We start from the raw sequence: 18,529 nt of genomic DNA, 5'->3' as shown, positions 1-18,529 counted from the left end.
TTTCGGCCATTTTCAGAAAGAACAAAATTTGTGTTAATATGTTTTCTTTCTTCTTATGCAATCATCACTTATCAATGTTCTTTTTAGTTAAAACAAATTTTTTTTCATTTAGTGATTTACTAGAGATCTATACCTTTTTTTTTAAATGAAAATTTTGCAATTTTTTTCTTTCTTCATATTTTTTCAGTATAAGTATTTTCTTACTTTTATAGATTTATTTCTTTCACACTGAAGTAAAAAAAAAAAAAAAAAAAAAAAAGTAAAGTGCAGCCATTATCAACCCACTGCAGGATGGAAGCCTCCTCAACAATTCATGTTGAGGGAAATGGACCATAATCTACCATGCTGGTCCAGTACGGGTTGGCAGATCGACCGTATTCAGCAGTCAGGGGCTTGAACCCCAGTCTACTCAAAGAGTGTGTGCTACTGCACTCCCGCTCCTGCCCACTCGGCTACGGAGGCCTTGAAGTACTTAAGTTATATTTGGGAAAAAATCCAATGATTTGGTATGAAAGTTACATAAAATAAAACAAGAATTAAATACTTTAAGTAGCTGTGAAGAAATATTTAAATTTCAAAACCATACGTCATATGTTTAATTCTATTTTTTTTTATCCATTGTTTAGATGCCTATGGTGGCTTTACCTAAACAGTTTCATATATTAATAAAGAATTCAAAGATATGGCATATGGTTTAACTAAACAATTTTTGTGAAAAATTACATTTAAAACAAAAGTGAAAAAAAAATAAGGACTTCTCTAGAAGAGGCATCACCAAGTGGCATATGCAGAACTAAGAAAGCTGGCACAAGCTTTTAACTTCTGGAGTTTTATGACTGAAATCTGATGTGACATCACCTTTTTCATCCTGAAGATCCTCTTTATTATTTTGTGTTTCTGTAAGTAAAAAAGCTTAAAAAAATTCATGCACATATACAATTGGTGCAATGTTAATCAAAATGTTCAGGCTTATACAAAACTGGTGGTATAATTTTGAACAATTGAGCCTAAATAGCTAACAAATATTACTTGTAAAATCAGAAGTCCAATTAGGAATGGAGACTAACATAGTTTTCGTACCACATATTTCTAACTTTTAAATATAATGTTTAAGGCATACATTTTCATTTTAAACATGTACTGAAGTACCCCCAACAGCAGCAGCCATGTGGAAAGGAGCAGATATTGGATATATGCATGTAATACATTATACAAAAATGAATAGAACTCACACTGATGTGGAAGGAAATTAAATGGTAAAATTCCTCGTCAGGGGGGGGAATCACTGCCATGACAAATAAATATGGTATACTAGTACAGGTCTGACGTAGCCCAGTGGTCAGGAGCGAGAGCGCATAGTATGTGTTCCTTGAGTGGACCGGGATTCAAGCCTGTGACTACTAAATACGATAAATATTTGTATTGATGATATATTGTAAACTCTATTGACTTGGTTGTCGTGCCAGAGTATAAACAGAAAATTTATTTATTTATAACCCCCTCATGTTACGATGGAAAAAATTGGTGTGTAAATCCATTCTGCAACAGGCCAACTTTTGCATCAAAACATGCTCAAAAGTTTACACGCACACACACGACAAAAAAAGAAAAAGTCACTTCATCTGCCTATTCCTGCCAGTATTTGTCCAAAAATTCTTTAAATTTAATTTTATCCAAACTACACACTTCCACAAAATAGAAATTTACTCCAGCAATCAAATTAATAAATGCAAATTTTTATAACTCTATACAACAACCATCCTTTTTAAATTAAATTTGTTTCCTAATGTGTGTCATCTCAGAAATAGTAAAGATATCACGTCATTTAATTTGCCTAACTATTTTATAAAGCATCTGTACCACACAGATACCAAATTTCCAGAATTCTAGTCTTTCTTGGTAAGAATATCCTTTTGTACCCTCAACTAATCTTGCTGCTCTTCACTGCACCCTTTCCAACAGATCTATGATGTCCTTCCTAAAATGACGGTTTCAAACATGTACACCACAGTGCTTTGTAAAATGCAATATAAGCATCCCTTTGTCCTTGCTAGCAAAGTCATGTATGTCACTGACAGAACCCACTCCATGGGCTGTTCTAGTGACCTGTTTGCCCTGTCAGAGAATTTCATGTCAGACTAGAGGTACTACTAGGTCTTTTTTTCCTTATCAACTACCTTGACCTTAGTTCTAACCAAACATCATATTATTCTAGGATTTCTGCTACCCAAATGCAATACTCTATACTGATCAATGTTAAACTCCAGTTGCCACTTTTCAACTCCTCCACTTTGCTTTTCTAGGTTTTGTTAAGTAGCATACCATGACTACTTTCATTAATCATTGTGCCCACCTTCATGTCATCAGCAAACACTTAGACTTAAAACAGCTAAATCAATATCATTAATTTCAATAAGGGGTTCAAAAATGGTTCCTGTGATACCACAAATCACATTAGACCATGAAGAGCAGCGACTATTTGGGCTGATGAGAATCTGAGTAGTGCAAGTTCAACTTGCAAAAAAAAAAAAAAAAAAAAAAGTTTGCACACACATATCCTTGTTCCCTTAACATTTAAAGCCTTTACCTTTAAATTCCTTAACCTTGCTTCCTTCTATTTTGCTGGTAAATTAAGTCATTAGTTCCACGAGTGACCACAGCAAGCACAATTATCATATAGCTGAAAATTGAAACTGTTTAGAAAGACTAGTGAGGTCACTGTAAGATAATCATTATATCATGAAAACAGTAGTTCTGCTTGTTTAAGGAAATTTATATTTACACATGACTGTAAATATTTTCCACAAAATAAATTTAAACTCTTTAAAGTTCAGCAAACTAAATTGCAAAGCATATTTAAATTACAACTAAGGAATCTTAGTAGTTTTAATTATAATTTTTTAAAAATTCTGAATTACTACTAAGGAATTTCTTTCGATAACCTTGAGGTTGGTAATGTTCATATTATTTTGAGGGTAGTTTTACTATTGTGGGCATCTATGAACAAGAAGTATTAAATTAGAGAAGATGCTATCAACTAGTCAGAATTAAAAAAGAAGATTAATCTATAGAATACACTTTGAAGAATTCTTTCTACAACACCCTTTGAAAACAGCAGCACTGGGTGGGGGGGGGGGAAATTACAGTCGATCGGTTAAAGATGTAATGGATTTGATAAGAAAAAAAAAGTAGTCCTTTTGAAAATTTGGACAAGGAATCTCTAAGCATTTTCAAATTTTGTAGTGAAAAGCAAATTTCGGTTAGCATTTGATTTCAAAAACTAACCAAATTCATTGCTAACTGCAAATGAGAAATTGCACAAAAAAAAAAAAAAACCCCAGGCATGAAGTTGAGGGGGGGGGCCTTTAGATTTACAACAAGAATAAATATAAAAGTCAAACAGAATTTATTTTGTTACGTTTTCCTTTCTGATTTTCACTATTAAATTTTTAAGTAATTTCTTCATTTTTTTAATTAACCTCAAACACAATAGTGGTGCAAGTCATTTTTTTCCCCATTCAGAAAACATATTTTCAATGTTTTTAATTTTAGTAATCTATGCTGTTTCAACTCTTTTGCTATAACAATATAGTTACTCAGACATTTCATCATTTATTATTCCAAAAGGGGACTATACAAAAGGGGACCACACAGTCAATGATATAAGTAATTAAGAGAAAGACACCACTAAATGGTAATAAGGCAAGGCAAGCAACAAAATTAACGGTACAATATATAAAAATTGTACTGTTATTTATTTTTGGAGTACATGGTCTCTTTTAATTATTAATATCATATTAAAATGAAGCTCTTGTTATTTTTAATATTAGCTTAATAACTAGCAATCATCAGGGTATAATTAATGTTAGTATTACTAATATTATTTGAGTGTCATGTTTCTCGATTTTTCTGTGATGAAGTACTAAAAAAACTAAACAATCATACGTGTGGTTTTGTAACAAAGGCTTTACTGAAACCTAAGTACACGATTTCAAAATTTCTTTGCATCCAGTTCCTCTGTTAACAGCTTATAGTAGCACAATCTTCCTATAACAAACCCATGCTGTGATTACCTTATGATTACACTCCTACCAAGATGATTTTGCATTATTTCTTTAACTGCTGATTCCATTACTGTCCTTGGCACACTGGTCAAACTTACGGTTACCACTTCACCCTTTGAACCACCATCGTAAATAGGAGATATATTTGCACTTCTCCAATCGGCAGTAACTTCTCCTGAATCTAAAGATGCTTTCATTATTATGGCTAAAGTTTAACTACTTCTATTAATAATTTAATCTTTTAATAATGCATTTTGTTAATGCCATCTAAATTAAATTCAGATTGCATTTATGTTCATAAATTAATCAACATTTATTTAACATAATTAAACGAATAACACTGATCAAACTAAATTTTCAGATTAATGTGTCTATCTGATATTATGGAGCATTCAATAATCAGTATCTAGAGCCTAGTCTCTAGATGCTGCAATTTGCAGAACTGAAGCTTTTCTAGGTAAGAGCACCCTTTTGTTCCCTCCACCAATCTGGTTGCCCCTTTTTGCACCCAATCCAGTAGATCTACATCCTTCCTAAAGTGAGGCATCCAGACCTCTACACAGTACTCAAGATGCAGCCTAAAAATGGCCTTATACAAAGTGATAATTACCTCCTTATCCCTGCTAGCAAAATTCCTGTATATCATTGACAAGACCTGCTCTGACAGCCTGTCTGCACTACTCAGAAAACTTCATATCTGACTGCACAATTACTCCAGGTCTCTTTCATTCTCCACTATCCTGAATCTAGTATCCCACAGTTGGTACATTACTCTGGGGTTACTGCTATCTATATGCAGTACCTTGCATTTGTCAATGTTAAACTTCAACTGCCCATCGTCCAATTTTTCTAAATCTTGTGGCAGTAGCATACCATCATTAATCACCCTGCCAACCTTTGTATTATCTGCAAACTTTGACATATAGCCTGATATACCTTCATCAATATCATTAATAAATGTCGAAAACAACAATGAGCCCAGCACTGAACCCTGGGGAACTCCTTGAAGAGCAGTGCCCATTGATACCACTCTGTCTTCATCCACTTAATCATCCTTTTATCCATAGTAGTAACTTCCACTTAATGCTACATTACTCCAGTTTATACAGCAGTCTTATGTGCAACAGTATCAAAAGCCTTCCTGAAATCCAAGTATATATCAAAATTATTTTTTGCCTCCAGTTTCTTGGTCACATCATAGTAACCTCTCAGAATGGTTAGATAAGCCTGCCCCATAACAAATCCATGCAAATCGATGCTGTGAGTGCAGTGTATTTGCATTCCTGTCCAGATGGTCCTGCATTACTTTTTTAACCAGTGATTCCATTATTTTCCCTGGAACAGATGTTAAGCTGACAGGTCTGTAATTACTCATGTCCCGTTTTGATCACCCTTTATGAATCGGGGATGCACTTGCACATCTCCATTCCATAAGGCCCTCCCCTGAATCCAAGGATGCTCTCATAATTACAGCTGAGGGTTTGCTCACCTCCTTTGCTGCCTCTCTTAATATGATTAGATAGATCCCATCCACCCCAGGTGCCTTTATACCACAATATGTATCTCCCATATTGTGAACTTTATATACGTGAAAGTACTCAAAGGGTGCAGAAAAATAAAATGAATTAAAGTGAGTTATGGAAAAAGCCTATGTTATTGTTGCTATATAACACTATTGTACTTGGAGGGCAAAGCTGCATTTGGCAAATCTTTAAATAAAACAGCAATATACCTCTCCACTGCAGCAGTGTGTTTCATTTAGAGCAATCCAATATGAGGCAACACCTATCTCCACAATGTGAGCTAGGTGCAGTAAGCAGCAAACTTAGACTGTTAAATGCTATATACGAAATGCAGCTTTGCCCTTGAAGTACAAAGGTGTTATATAGTACTTTTAGTATAGGCTTTTGCCATAAACTCACTTTGCTTCATTTTATTTTCCTGTATCCTCTTGCATCTTACAATATTGTGGATATTATCCAGTCACAAGTTAAGGTATTCATATTGCCTATGTGCCCACAAACATATTAAATAGCACTGGCACTTGAGTCAGGATAGTGGCAAACACTTTAAATAAAACAGCAATATACTTCTCTTTTGGAATAGTGCATTTCTTTTAGCATCTAACTCACACTGTGGAGGCATTCAACCAAGTATATATCGAAATTATGTTTTGCATTGCATCCAGTTTCTTTTCATTCACACAGCATAGTGTGCTGTGTGAATATTTAGAACAAATTTCTGCACCTTCAATGCCAAACAGAAAAAAAAAAAAAAAAAAAACTTTCTCTGATACCACCTTTCTCAGTTTAGAGATGTACCATGTTTTTTTCCTTTAAAAATTTAGTGAAACTGTTACCAAATCTTCAAAGCCACAAGAACTCATTGAAGTTAATGTAATTTTAACATTAGTCTTAAATTATATTCACAACAACTATAATAAGCTTCCTACAGTAAACTTGTGCAATGTGAATAAGATTTGGCAGAAGGGACAAGCCAATATTTAAAACAATCATTTATTGTAAAATGTTTAACTGCATAATACACTAATTCACACCACACTCACTTCTTACATTAATCTTTAAGAGCAGGGTTTGTTTGTTTATTTGGTTTTTAGGAGCATTAGCAACTAAGGCCATATTGCTCCGGGATATGCGGTGGTCATTCCCTGACCTTTCCGCATCTTCCGTATTTGGTGGTCACGGGCTCGAACCCCGGTCTAATCAAGAAGCGTGTGCTACCACTGCCGCTCCTGCCCACCTGGATACGGAGGCGCCTTAAGAGCAGGGCTCTAGTCAAGAAGACAATGAGGCATTCACCTTAATTGCTTAAAATAATTACTCAGGATTAAAAATAACAGATCAATAGATGTATACAGGTTTTCACAATGATATGGCCTCATTCATTCTTCTGTGAAGCCATTAACAATGGTTAAAGTAAATAGAAGTTATATCTTTCATTATATAAAAAAAATAATGGGGAAGAAACCATCCACCATCTTCAAATTTATGCTATGACTCTTTCACACACATATTGCTCACATTCGTCTAACACTCCGTTCTAAATGAGAATATTCTTTTGCACTTGGTACTATTTTGAAAATGACCACAAATTTACTAACTGCTTCAAGGGCACTGATTTTAACCCCTGACTTTCTCACTCATCCTTTTTTGAGATTCAAAAGGTCCTCTTTTATACCAGAGACTATCCTGAGTTTCCAAGTCATACGCTTTTAAATGGATGCAAAGTTGGGGTTCATGTTCCTAGCAACCAGACAACACATGATGGAAGAAAGATTCCATCATATAAGATTCATTTAGTATGTCCTGTGACTAGCCATTAAATATAAACAGAACCCTCTTCATTACTTTATTTGTATTGGAAAGGTGAAAATTGATATTATGTATATGGACTTCTCCACTCGGTTCATGCCATAATATTTTACCAATCATGTAAAAATCACTTCCTTTCCCATTTGGTTAATAATAACACAGGATTAGTCTTGCAGTGTCCTGTTGTTTAACTTTTAAAATTAATTTTACTCCATTAGCTACCTTTCGTTAATTCTGAAACAAAGTAATGATCCACGCGTAATGTCTTAGCAGTTACAAAAATGGTGTTTCGACATGATATTTGATAAGCATAGAGTTTCTAATAAAACACTTCACTCGAGGTAACTGCCTTTCAGCTGGCAAACTCTCAGAAAATACACTAGTGAACATTTTATAATAATATAAAATAACAGAATTATAATATCACAATAATATAATGTAATAGATACATTAATACCTTGGAAAATTAAAAGGGACGGGGTAATAATAAAAATTGAGAGGGGAGGAGAGAGAGAGACATTCCAACTTTGTAACAGCAGAAAAAAGACTGAAACCCACTGCATCATGCTGTGTTAACATGGAAGGTTGTACAGAGGTGCCAGCACCTAGGGGGGGAAACAAAATGAACACAGAAGGTTTTGTGTTTGGGAGAGGAAGTACCAAGATGAATAGTGAGCCCTTCCTGTATTTTTGGTGGGAGGGATTTCTTGTTTGTAGTCAGCCATTTAAGTCTTGACATGACCATGCATTACATTAACAAATGTTTTCAAGTAAGAACAAAAGATTTGTAACCATGAAAAAAACTTGTCATTATGGTCTATATCTGGAACCACAATGAAACTGAATTTAATTCGATGTTTGTTTGATTTCTGCATTTTTAAATATTTACACAAGATGTGTAAATAAAAAAAAAAATAAATAAATAAAAAAAAAACAATGGATTTCAGTATGATCATTCAAGAATATGGAATTCATACAAGGCATTGATCCTTCACAGACAGTACATTGGTTATGATCTCTGCTTCCCACACAGTAGGTTAGTGCGGGTAGTTTTCTTTTTATAAGCTGATGGCATTTAAGCTTGCTTCCTTGCCACACTATCTGAAATGAATTTGGGAAAAAAAAAAAAAAAAAAAAATTACATAAGGGATGTGTGTAAAAGAATAAGAGAAGTTTACCTCAATATGATATGTAGAACACTTCCGTATGATACTCTCCAGAAATTAAAATGAAAACAATTTACAAAAATCAAATCTTACATTACAGTAAGAAATAATTAACAATAATTAAAAATCAAATGAACACAATTAAAAATCATTTGTGTTCATTTGAAGAATGAAAATAGTTTAGCAATTTTTTTCGTTTAATTAATTTTTTACTTAATTAGGAAGGAAAATCGGTTCGCAATTTTTTTCGTTTAATTTTTTACTTAATTTTTTAATTGTGTTCATTTGATTTTTAATTATTGTTAATTATTTCTTACTGTAATGTAAAATTTCTATTATATTTTTAAATTGTTTTCATTTTAATTTCTGGAGAGTATCATATGGAAGTGTTCTACATATCATATTGAGGTAAACTTCTTATTCTTTCACAAATATTAATATCAATGTAGAACGTATTGAGCATTATAGCTCTTGTTCATACTATATAAGGGATGTATACCATAGATTAGTCAGACAAAAATCACCTCTTAACAAACCCATCCTATGATTGCCACATAACTCCATTCCTGTCTAGGTTGTCCTTATTAATTCTTTAATTAGTCACTCTTATTTTCATTGGAACAAAGGTCAAAACACTTATATGCTTGAATTCCATTCCAGTAAAAATAATGAAGTCACTGGTTAAAAAAGGAATGCAGACAACCTAGACAGGAATGCAGTTATACAGCATTCACAGAAAATGGCTCAGAAGCCTATGGCAGATATAAGCTAGTCTGTAATCAGGTCACAAAGGAGGTTAGGCAGGCAAACGCAGATTACGAGAAATCCTTGGCAAAAGATGCTAAGAAAAACAGCAAGGATTTCTTTACTTATATAAACTCTAAAAGGAAGGGGATGAATCTGATTGGTCCACTTGACATCGATAGTTCGACTGTTGATGATCCTGCTCAGATAGCAAACAAACTGAATGAGTATTTTGCATCTACATTCACACATGAGGAATTATTAAGGTTTGAAAATTGCAGAAGGTTATCAAATTGTAGCAGGATACTTAATGATTTTGTAATAACTGAGAGCAAAGTGGAGGAGAAATTGTTGAAGTTAAACGTAAGAAAAGCACCTGGGGCGGATGGGATCTATCCAGTTATATTAAAGGAGGCGGCAAAGCAACTAAGCAAACCATTAGCCATAATTATGAGAGCATCCTTGGACTCAGGGGAGGTTCCCACGGACTGGAGATGTGCAAATGTATCCCCAATTCACAAAGGGGGATTGAAGGGTGACACGAGTAATTACAGACCAGTTAGTTTAACTTCTGTTCCGGATAAAATAATGGAGTCACTGGTTAAAGATGCATTGCAGGATCATCTAGCTAAGACTGCAGCAATAATTCAGACACAGCATGGGTTTGTTAAGGGAAAGTCTTGTCTGACAAATTTGATAAGATATTATGATGTGGTTACAAAGGAACTGGATGCAAAAAATAATTTTGATATCATATATTTGGATTTCAGGAAAGCTTTTGCCACTGTTGCGCATGGAAGACAACTGTACAAATTGGAGCAGAATGGTATTAAGGGTAAGTTGCTACAATGGATAAAAGGATGGTTAAGTGGGAGAAGACAGAGGGTGGTAATCAATGGGTGCTGCTTTTCGTGGACTAATGTTATTAGTGGAGTCCCAAGGGTTCGGTATTGGGTCCACTGTTGTTTTGTATATTTATCAATGATATTGATGAAGGTATATCAAGCTTAATGTCGAAGTTTGCAGATGATACAAAGGTTGGCAGGGTTGTTAATGACAGTAATGGCAGTGTGCTACTGCAACAGGATCTAGATAATTTGGGCAGATGGGCTAAGAAGTGGCAACTTAAGTTTAACCTTGACAAATGCAAAGTACTGCATATGGGTAGAAGTAACCCCAGAGAAACGTACCAACCGTGTGGTACTACACTTCAGGTGGTAGAAAATGAAAAAGACCTGGGAGTAATTGTGCAGTCAGATATGAAGTTTTCTGAGCAATGCAGACAGGCTGCCAGGGCAGGTCATGGGGTTTTGTCAATGATATATAGGAATTTTGCTAGCAGGGAAAAGGAAGTGATTATCTCTCTGTATAAGGCAATGGTCAGGCCACGCCCTGAGTACTGCGTACAGGTCTGGAGGCCTCATTTTAGGAAGGATGTAGATTTACTTGAGTGTGTACAGAGAAGGGCAACAAGATTGGTGAGGGGAATGAAGGGATCCTCTTACCAAGAGAGGCTTAAGTTCTGCAAACTGCAGTGGCTGGAGACTAGGCACCTGCGTGGTGATCTGATTGAGGTGTATAAGGCCTTGAATGGGTTGAGCACACTGAATTCTGATGGGATCCTACCACTTATTCAGATTACGAACCTAAGGGGGCATAAATTCAAATTAAGAAAAGACAGATGTAGAATAGATGTGCGGAAATTTGCTTTTTAGCCAGCAGGTGGTTAATTGCTGGAACAAACTTCCATCTGTTGTTGTGGAAGTTGACAGGTTAAATAAATTTAAGGAGGAACTGGACAGGCATTTGGAGGGAATGACGTGATTTTTTTTTTTTTTTTTGGCTGATGCTGCATAAGCTCATACACATGCTTTCTTGCATCACATGCCACTACTACTACTACAGCATTAGCATAGACACAGGATGCAAGAAAGGAAGCTTATATAGCATCAGCCAAAAAAAAAAGAAACATCCCCCTTCTCAATTCACCTATCTGCTCGCTCCAAATGTTTGTCTAGTTCTTGAATCTATTTAAGCTATCAACTCCTACAACGATAGATGGAAGTTTGTTCCAACAATCAACCACACCTGCTGGCTAAAGGCAAACTTCCACAGATCTATCCTATAACTGTCTTTCCTCAATTTCAATTTATGCCCTCTCAGGGGATTATTCTGAGCAAGAGGAAGAATCCATTCAGCATTGAGCATGCTCAAACCATTCAAGGCTTTGCACACCTCAATCAGATCACCTCGCCGGTGCCTTGTCTCCAGACACTGTAATTTGCAAAACTTAAACCTTTCTTAGTAAGAGCACCCCTTTGTTCCATTCACTAATCTTGTTGCCCTTCTCTGTACTTGTTCCAGCAGCTCTACATCCTTCTTAAAATGAGGCCTCCAGACTTGTATACGGTACTCAAGGTGTGGCCTGACCATTGCCATATACAAGGGGATGATCACCTCTTTATCCCTGTATATCATTGACAGACACCATGAGCTACTCTTGGAGACTGTCTGCAGTGCTCAGAGGCGCCTTCGTAGCCAGGTGGGCAGGAGCAGCAGTGCATAGCACACACTTCTTGATTAGACCGGGGTTCGAGCCCGTGACCACCAAATACGGAGGATGCGGAAAGGTCAGGGAATGACCACCGCATATCCCTGGAGCAATATGGCTTCAGTTGCTAATGCTCCTAAAAACCAAAACAAACAAACAAACAAAGCAGTGCTCAGAAAACTTCATATCAGTCTGCACAATTACCCCCAGGTCCTTTTCATTCTCTACCACTGTCAGTGTGGTACCAAAGAGTTGATACATTACTCTGGGATTACTTCTTCCCATATGTAGTACTTTACATTTGTCAATGTTAAACTTCATTTGCCACCTCTCAGCCCACCTGCTCAACTTTTCTAGATCCTGTCATTCGTGTCATTAACAACCCTGCCGACCTTTGTATCATCTGAAAACATGGACATTAAGCGTGATATACCATCATCAGTATCATTAATAAATACAGAAAACAATGGACCCAACACTGAACCTTGGGGAACTCCACTAATAACATTAGTCCGTGTCATGGAAACGGGGAACATATAGTGCAAATCGGATAGATGGAACAGGACCAGGTGCCAGGGGCAAAGGTTGATGATGTTGTAGAGCAGATATCATCTTTTAAGGGCACAAAGGGTGATATTGTTGTACACGTTGGCACTAATGATATTAAGAGTAGGAGACCACCGGAATTACTTAACAAGTACAAGTCAACGCGGAAAAAAAGCCGTGAGTTAGGGTTGAATTTGAAAGTGTCTGCAATTCTGCCCAGACATGATAAAGGAAGTATATGATGAGAGCCTTGTCCATCATCTTAGCCCTGGAGAGATTGTGCAAGGCTCAAGGGGTAGAATTTTTCATAGCCTGGTCTGTGCATGTTAGCAGGAGAGACTGCTTCTACAGGGATGGGATACACTTAAATAGAAAGGGTGCAAGAATATTTGCTGATTCTTGCACTACTTCTATTGAAATGCAATTGAGCAGCAGCCTGGAAAGCAAGGCAATGGGGATTTCCAGGATTGCTGGGAGTCATAGTGGAACAAGTAAATACATGGGCTGTGTTAGGGAAACTAAGAGTAGAAACAGGTACACGTATACTTGAATGTACACCAATGCTAGGAGTATAGTTAATAAATTCAATGAGCTTGAAGTGCTAGTCAAGACATCAAAGGCAGATATTGTTGTGATATCAAAGACATGGTGTCACACAGACATAAGCAGTGCGGAACTGAAATTTGGGGAGTACAATGTGTATAGAAAGGATAGACAGGACAGAAAGGGAGGAGGGGTTATGCTGTTAGTTAAGAAACACAAAATCTAAGGAAGTGCATCAAATTGATGTTGGTAGACAATGCAATGTTAAATCTATTTGGTGTGACATAAGCACTGGGAAAGGAAAAATGAGAGTAGGTGTGCGTTACAGGCCAAATGAATATGATGGGTATAATGAGCAATTGGGCAGAGAAATAGCGTTGGCCAGTAAAGCAGAGTGTCTTATAATGGGAGATTTTAATTTCCCAGAGATTAACTGGAATTTGTGGGTTGGTCACTCACACACTAGCAAGGCTTTTGTGGATTTATTGGATGATTGTTTTCTACAGTAGCATGTTCGGGAGGGAGTAATACTCTTGATCTGATTATCAGTAGTGATTTTTCATGCATCAAGAATCTGCAGATAAAGTAACCACTAGGTGGCAGTTATCACAGTGTGCTGAAGTGGGATTTACTCAAAGAGGTAACTACCATCAAGGGTAAAGGGATGGGTTTTTGCTTTCGTAAAGGTGACTATGATGGTCTGAGACAGTATTTAAATTCTATATGGAGGGACCAACTGATGATGTTACCAGCAAATTCAAAATGGGAAGCATTCAAAGAATTAATCTTGGAAGCTACTAGGCTTTTCATACAAACAAAGAAATATTGTTCAACATTTAGGCCTAAATGGGTGTCAGATGAACTAATTAGACATGACAGAAAAGAAAAATGCATGGGATACATATAAATTAACATGACACAGAAGCCTATGATAGATATAAGCTGGTCTGTAACCAAGTTACAAAGAAGATTAGGCAGGCAAAGGCAGATTATGAGAAATCTATGGCAAAACAATCAAAGAAAAACAGCAAAGAGTTCTTTACTTATGTAAACTCTAGAAGGAAGGGGATGAATCAGATTGGTCCACTTGATATCAATGGTTCAACTGTTGATGATCCTGCTCAGGTAGCTAACAAACTAAATGAATATTTTGCATCTACATTCACACATGAGATGTTATTCAGGGAGGAGAATGCCAGAGGTGTATTCAACTCTGGCAGTAAGCTAGATAATCTTGTAATAACTGAGAGTAAAGTGGAGGAGAAGTTGTTGAAGATAAAAATAAGAAAGACACCTGGGGTGGATGGAATCTATCCAGTTATATTAAAGGAGGTAACAAATGAAGTAAGCAAACCCTTAGCCATAATTATGAGAGCTTCCCTGGACTCAGAAGGTACACATGGACTAGAGTTGTGCAAATGTGACCCCAATCCACAAAGGAGGATCAAAGGGAGACACAGGTTTCCCTTTTACAGACCTGTTAGTTTAACTTCTGTTCCAGGGAGATTAATGGAGGCAATGGTTAAAGAAGCATTGCAGGATCATCTAGACAAAACTTCAGTTATTGCTCGGACACAGCATGGTTTGTTAAGAGGAAGTCTTGTCTGACTAATTCGATTGGATACTATGATGTAGTCACAAAGGAACTGGATGCAAAGAATAATTTTGATATATATTTGGATCTTAGAAAGGCCTTTAATACTGTTGCACAAATTGGAAAAGTGTGGCATTGGAGGCAAATTTCTGCTATGGATAAAGGGATGGTTGAGTGGGAGAAGACAGAGTGGTAATCAATGGACACTGCTCTTCATGGACTAATGTTATTAGTGGAGTGTCTCAGGGTTTAGTGTTGGGTCCATTTTGTTTTCTGTATTTATAAATGATATTGATGATGGTATATCAGGCTTAATGTCCAAGTTTGCAGATGATACGAAGGTTAGCAGGGTTGACAGTACACTGCTGCAACAGGATCTAGAAAAGTTGAGCAGATGGGCTGAGAGGTGGCAAATGAAGTTTAACATTGACAAATGTAAAGTACTATGTATGGGAAGCAGTAATCCCAGAGTAATGTATCAACTCTGTGGTAACACACTGACAGTGGTAGAGAATGAAAAAGGACCTGGGGGTAATTGTGCAGGTAGATATGAAGTTTTCTGACCAGTGCAGACAGTTTGCAAGAGTAGCTCATGGTGTCTTGTCAATGATATACAGGAATTTTTCTAGCAGGGATAAGGAGGTGATTATCCCCTTTTATAAGGCAATGGTCAGACCACACCCTTGAGTACTGTTACACGTCTGGAGGCTTCAGTTTAAGAAGCATGTAGAGTTGTTGGAACGAGTACAGAGAAGGGCAACAAGATTAGTGAACTGAAGAAAGGGTTGCTCTTACGAAGAAAGGCTTAAATTTTGCAAATTACAGTGTCTGGAGACTAGGCACCTGCGAGGTGATCTAACTGAGGTGTATACAGCCTTGAATGGTTTGAGCATGCTCAATGCTGATGGGATTCTTTATCTTGCTCAGAATAATCACCTGAGAAGGAATAAATTCAAATTGAGGAAAGACGGTTGTAGAATAAATGTGTGGAAGTTTGCCTTTAGCCTGCAGGTGGTTGATTGGTGAAACAAACTTCTATCTGTCATTGTAGAAGTTGATAGCTTAAACAGATTCAAGGCAGAACTTGATAAACATTTGGAGCGAGGGGATGGGTGAAATAAGAGTTTTTTTTTTTTTGGCTGATGCTATATAAGCTTGCTTTCTTGCATTATGTGCGCTTGCTAATGCTAATGCTAAATATTGATATTAAAGAGCAGTGTCCATTGATTACCGCTCTCTTTCTTCTCCCACTCAACCATCTCTTTATCCATAGCAGCAATTTTTTTTTTTTTTTTTTTGGCTGATGCTATATAAGCTTGCTTTCTTGCATCATGTGCCCTTGCTAATGCTAAATATTGATATTAAAGAGCAGTGTCCATTGATTACCACTTTCTGTCTTCTCCCACTCAACCATCTCTTTATCCAAAAGCAGCAATTTGTCTCCAATGAATGGATTTGTTTAGACAATCTTGTGTGGCCAATCTGATTCCATACTATGATTAGTAACAAAGGAACCGGATACAAAAAATAATTTTAATATTATAGGCTTAAATTTCAGAAAAGGCTTTGGAGACTATTCCACACCTGATGTACAAACTGGAACAGTGTGGCATTAGGGACACACTACTGATATGAATAAAGGGATGGCTGAGTGGGAGAAGACAGTGTTATAAATGGGCACTGCTTTTCTTGTATAAATATTGTATATACAAAGGGTACTAGGAAAGTTTTGCAATACAGCTTTGTTTATTTAATTTTTTCAAAGTAATTTCTTCTACATTCAATACACCTCTCCATCCTCCGAAACCAATCTTTAAACCAGTTCTGCCAAGTTTCACTAGGGAGTAAAGCACACTCGTTGTCCCAAGCCCGTAGAAGGTCCTCATCACTGGAAAACCGCCTCCCTTTTAGCTTCATTTTCACATGCGGGAACAGTGCAAAGTCGCAGGGAGCAAGGTCTGGCCTGTAGGGAGGGTGCTCGAGAAGTTTCAGTCCTGTAGTGGTCAAATATTCGGTGCAGGCTTTGGCGCGGTGAGCTGGAGCATTTTCGTGATGGAGGTACCAGGTGTCCATTCTTGACTTTGGCCGCAGGTTCTTCATAGATCCAATGACTTTAGGCAGGCATTGTTCAGTATACCACTTAGCTGTGACTGTCTTCTGCGTGTCCAAAACGACACGTTCCACAATTCCACTCGATTTGAAAAATACAGCTATCATTTTCTTCTTTACAGATCGGGATTTTCTGACAATTACAGGTGTGTCGTCATCATCAAAGACCCAAACTTTGTTTTGAGCCTTGGTCGGCAGATCGTAATAGTACAGCCACGTCTCGTCACCTGTCACGATGTTGTTCACATACCGAGATTGTCCCTTATCAAACTTTTTTAACATCTCCTGGCACCAAGTCACACGTCGTGTCATCTGCTCTTCAGTCAGTTGATGCGGTACCCAGAGAGAACAAAGTTTCTTCACGTGCAAATGATCTTGCAGAATCGAACGAATTGCTGGTGCATTTAGGCCCAAAGTATCCTCTATCTGTTGGTAGGTCACTCGCCTGTTTTCGTCAAGCATTTTCCTCACAGCAGTAACGTTTTCCTCCGTAACTGACGTTCGTGGCCTTCCCGGCCTCTCAGAATCCTCCAGAGTGAAATTTCCCCTTTGGAATTCTCTATACCACCTGAATATCGTTGTACGATGTGGACAATCATCATCTAGTGCAAGAGTCATTTCTTCTAAGCACTGGTCTATGGTTAAACCACGCACGAAATTATACCGCAAAACTGTCCTTATCTCTTTTCGTGACCACGATGCCATCGCAAACACTTTACACTCTCACTACTAATGACTGAGCCCATCGACTTGGCGCGGCGGCTACTATGCACGTATGAACATGTCTCAACATGCAGCAACAAGCAACTTCCTGTGATTCATTGTTGCGTCATATTGCAAAACTTTCCTAGTACCCTTTGTATAATTAATAAAAAAATTAATAAATATTGATGTTTTCAATATTTATTAATGACATTGATGAAGGCATATCATGCTTAATGCTTAATTTGCAGATGATACAAAAGTTAGCAGGTGGTTAATGACAGTAATCAAAGTATGTTTCCAACAAGATCTAGAAAATTTAGACAGATGGCTGGGAAGTGGCAACTGTTTGTCACTGACAAATGCAAGGTTATGCACATGGGTAGCAGTAATCAAAATAATAACATATCAACCCCAAAAAATCTGGGGATAATTATGCTTCTGCTGCTCTGTTTACTTTTAATTGTAATAACTTTGCTTCTAGTACCTTTCCAGTTATCATAAAATCATTCAATTCTCAATTACTGTTTAAATAACTAGACCGATTGTTGCATATAAATGCAACATACTTATTCAGCCTATCAGTAATCACTTCATGATCACTGATAGATACTGTTACCACAGATATCAAGTGGTAATATATATATAGTTACTCCTATCCTTTCCATCTTTTGCTAACATAAGCATTTAAATCCTTGATATATTTTTTTTTTGGCCTATACCTTGAAGAATACCATTTTGTTGGTATGAAAAGCTTAGTAGCTTCAAGAATAATCTCCCTAAAACATTCCCCATTTAGCAACTGCATTTCTTAAAGTTACCACTGAATGCCACTGAAAAATAATTTAAATGATGCCTGAAACCACTATGATCCCCTGTGTGAAAATAAAATCCCCTCCCCTTTCCTTTGATAGTTATTTCTTTAAACAGATCCCACTTCAATACACTGTGATGATTACTGCTTTCCACTGGCTCCTTTATTTGAAAGTTTTTAATATCTGATGGATCCTTACTAATAACCAAATTAGGAACTTTTTTTTTTTTTTTTTTTTTGTGGCATCTCTAACATGCTGATCAAAGAGGCAACCATTCAGCAATTACAAAAATTGCCTAACTACTACTACTATTAGTTCTGGTGAATTAAATTAATGGAATTATTTAATGTAGCAACATCACTA

At 36.7% G+C, this 18,529-nt stretch overlaps 1 protein-coding gene across 1 annotated transcript in view; it reads right to left on the bottom strand.

Moving 5' to 3' along the window:
• Positions 1–640: 640 nt before the first annotated feature.
• The window catches only part of LOC150079167 (methionine-R-sulfoxide reductase B1-like), a 37,978-nt gene continuing 20,089 nt past the window's right edge, over positions 641–18,529 (bottom strand). Inside the window, exon 4 of the mRNA XM_090382629.1 lies at positions 641–897. Coding sequence (XP_090238755.1) covers positions 794–897 — 104 coding nt within the window. The 3' untranslated portion in view covers positions 641–793. The remainder of the gene's footprint in view (positions 898–18,529) is intronic.

This window comes from Mastigoproctus giganteus, chromosome 10, assembly GCF_048544385.1.
Source record: "Mastigoproctus giganteus isolate SK-2022 chromosome 10, ASM4854438v1, whole genome shotgun sequence".
Taxonomy (NCBI): domain Eukaryota; kingdom Metazoa; phylum Arthropoda; class Arachnida; order Uropygi; family Thelyphonidae; genus Mastigoproctus; species Mastigoproctus giganteus.
This window is presented reverse-complemented; position numbering and strand designations above follow the sequence as displayed.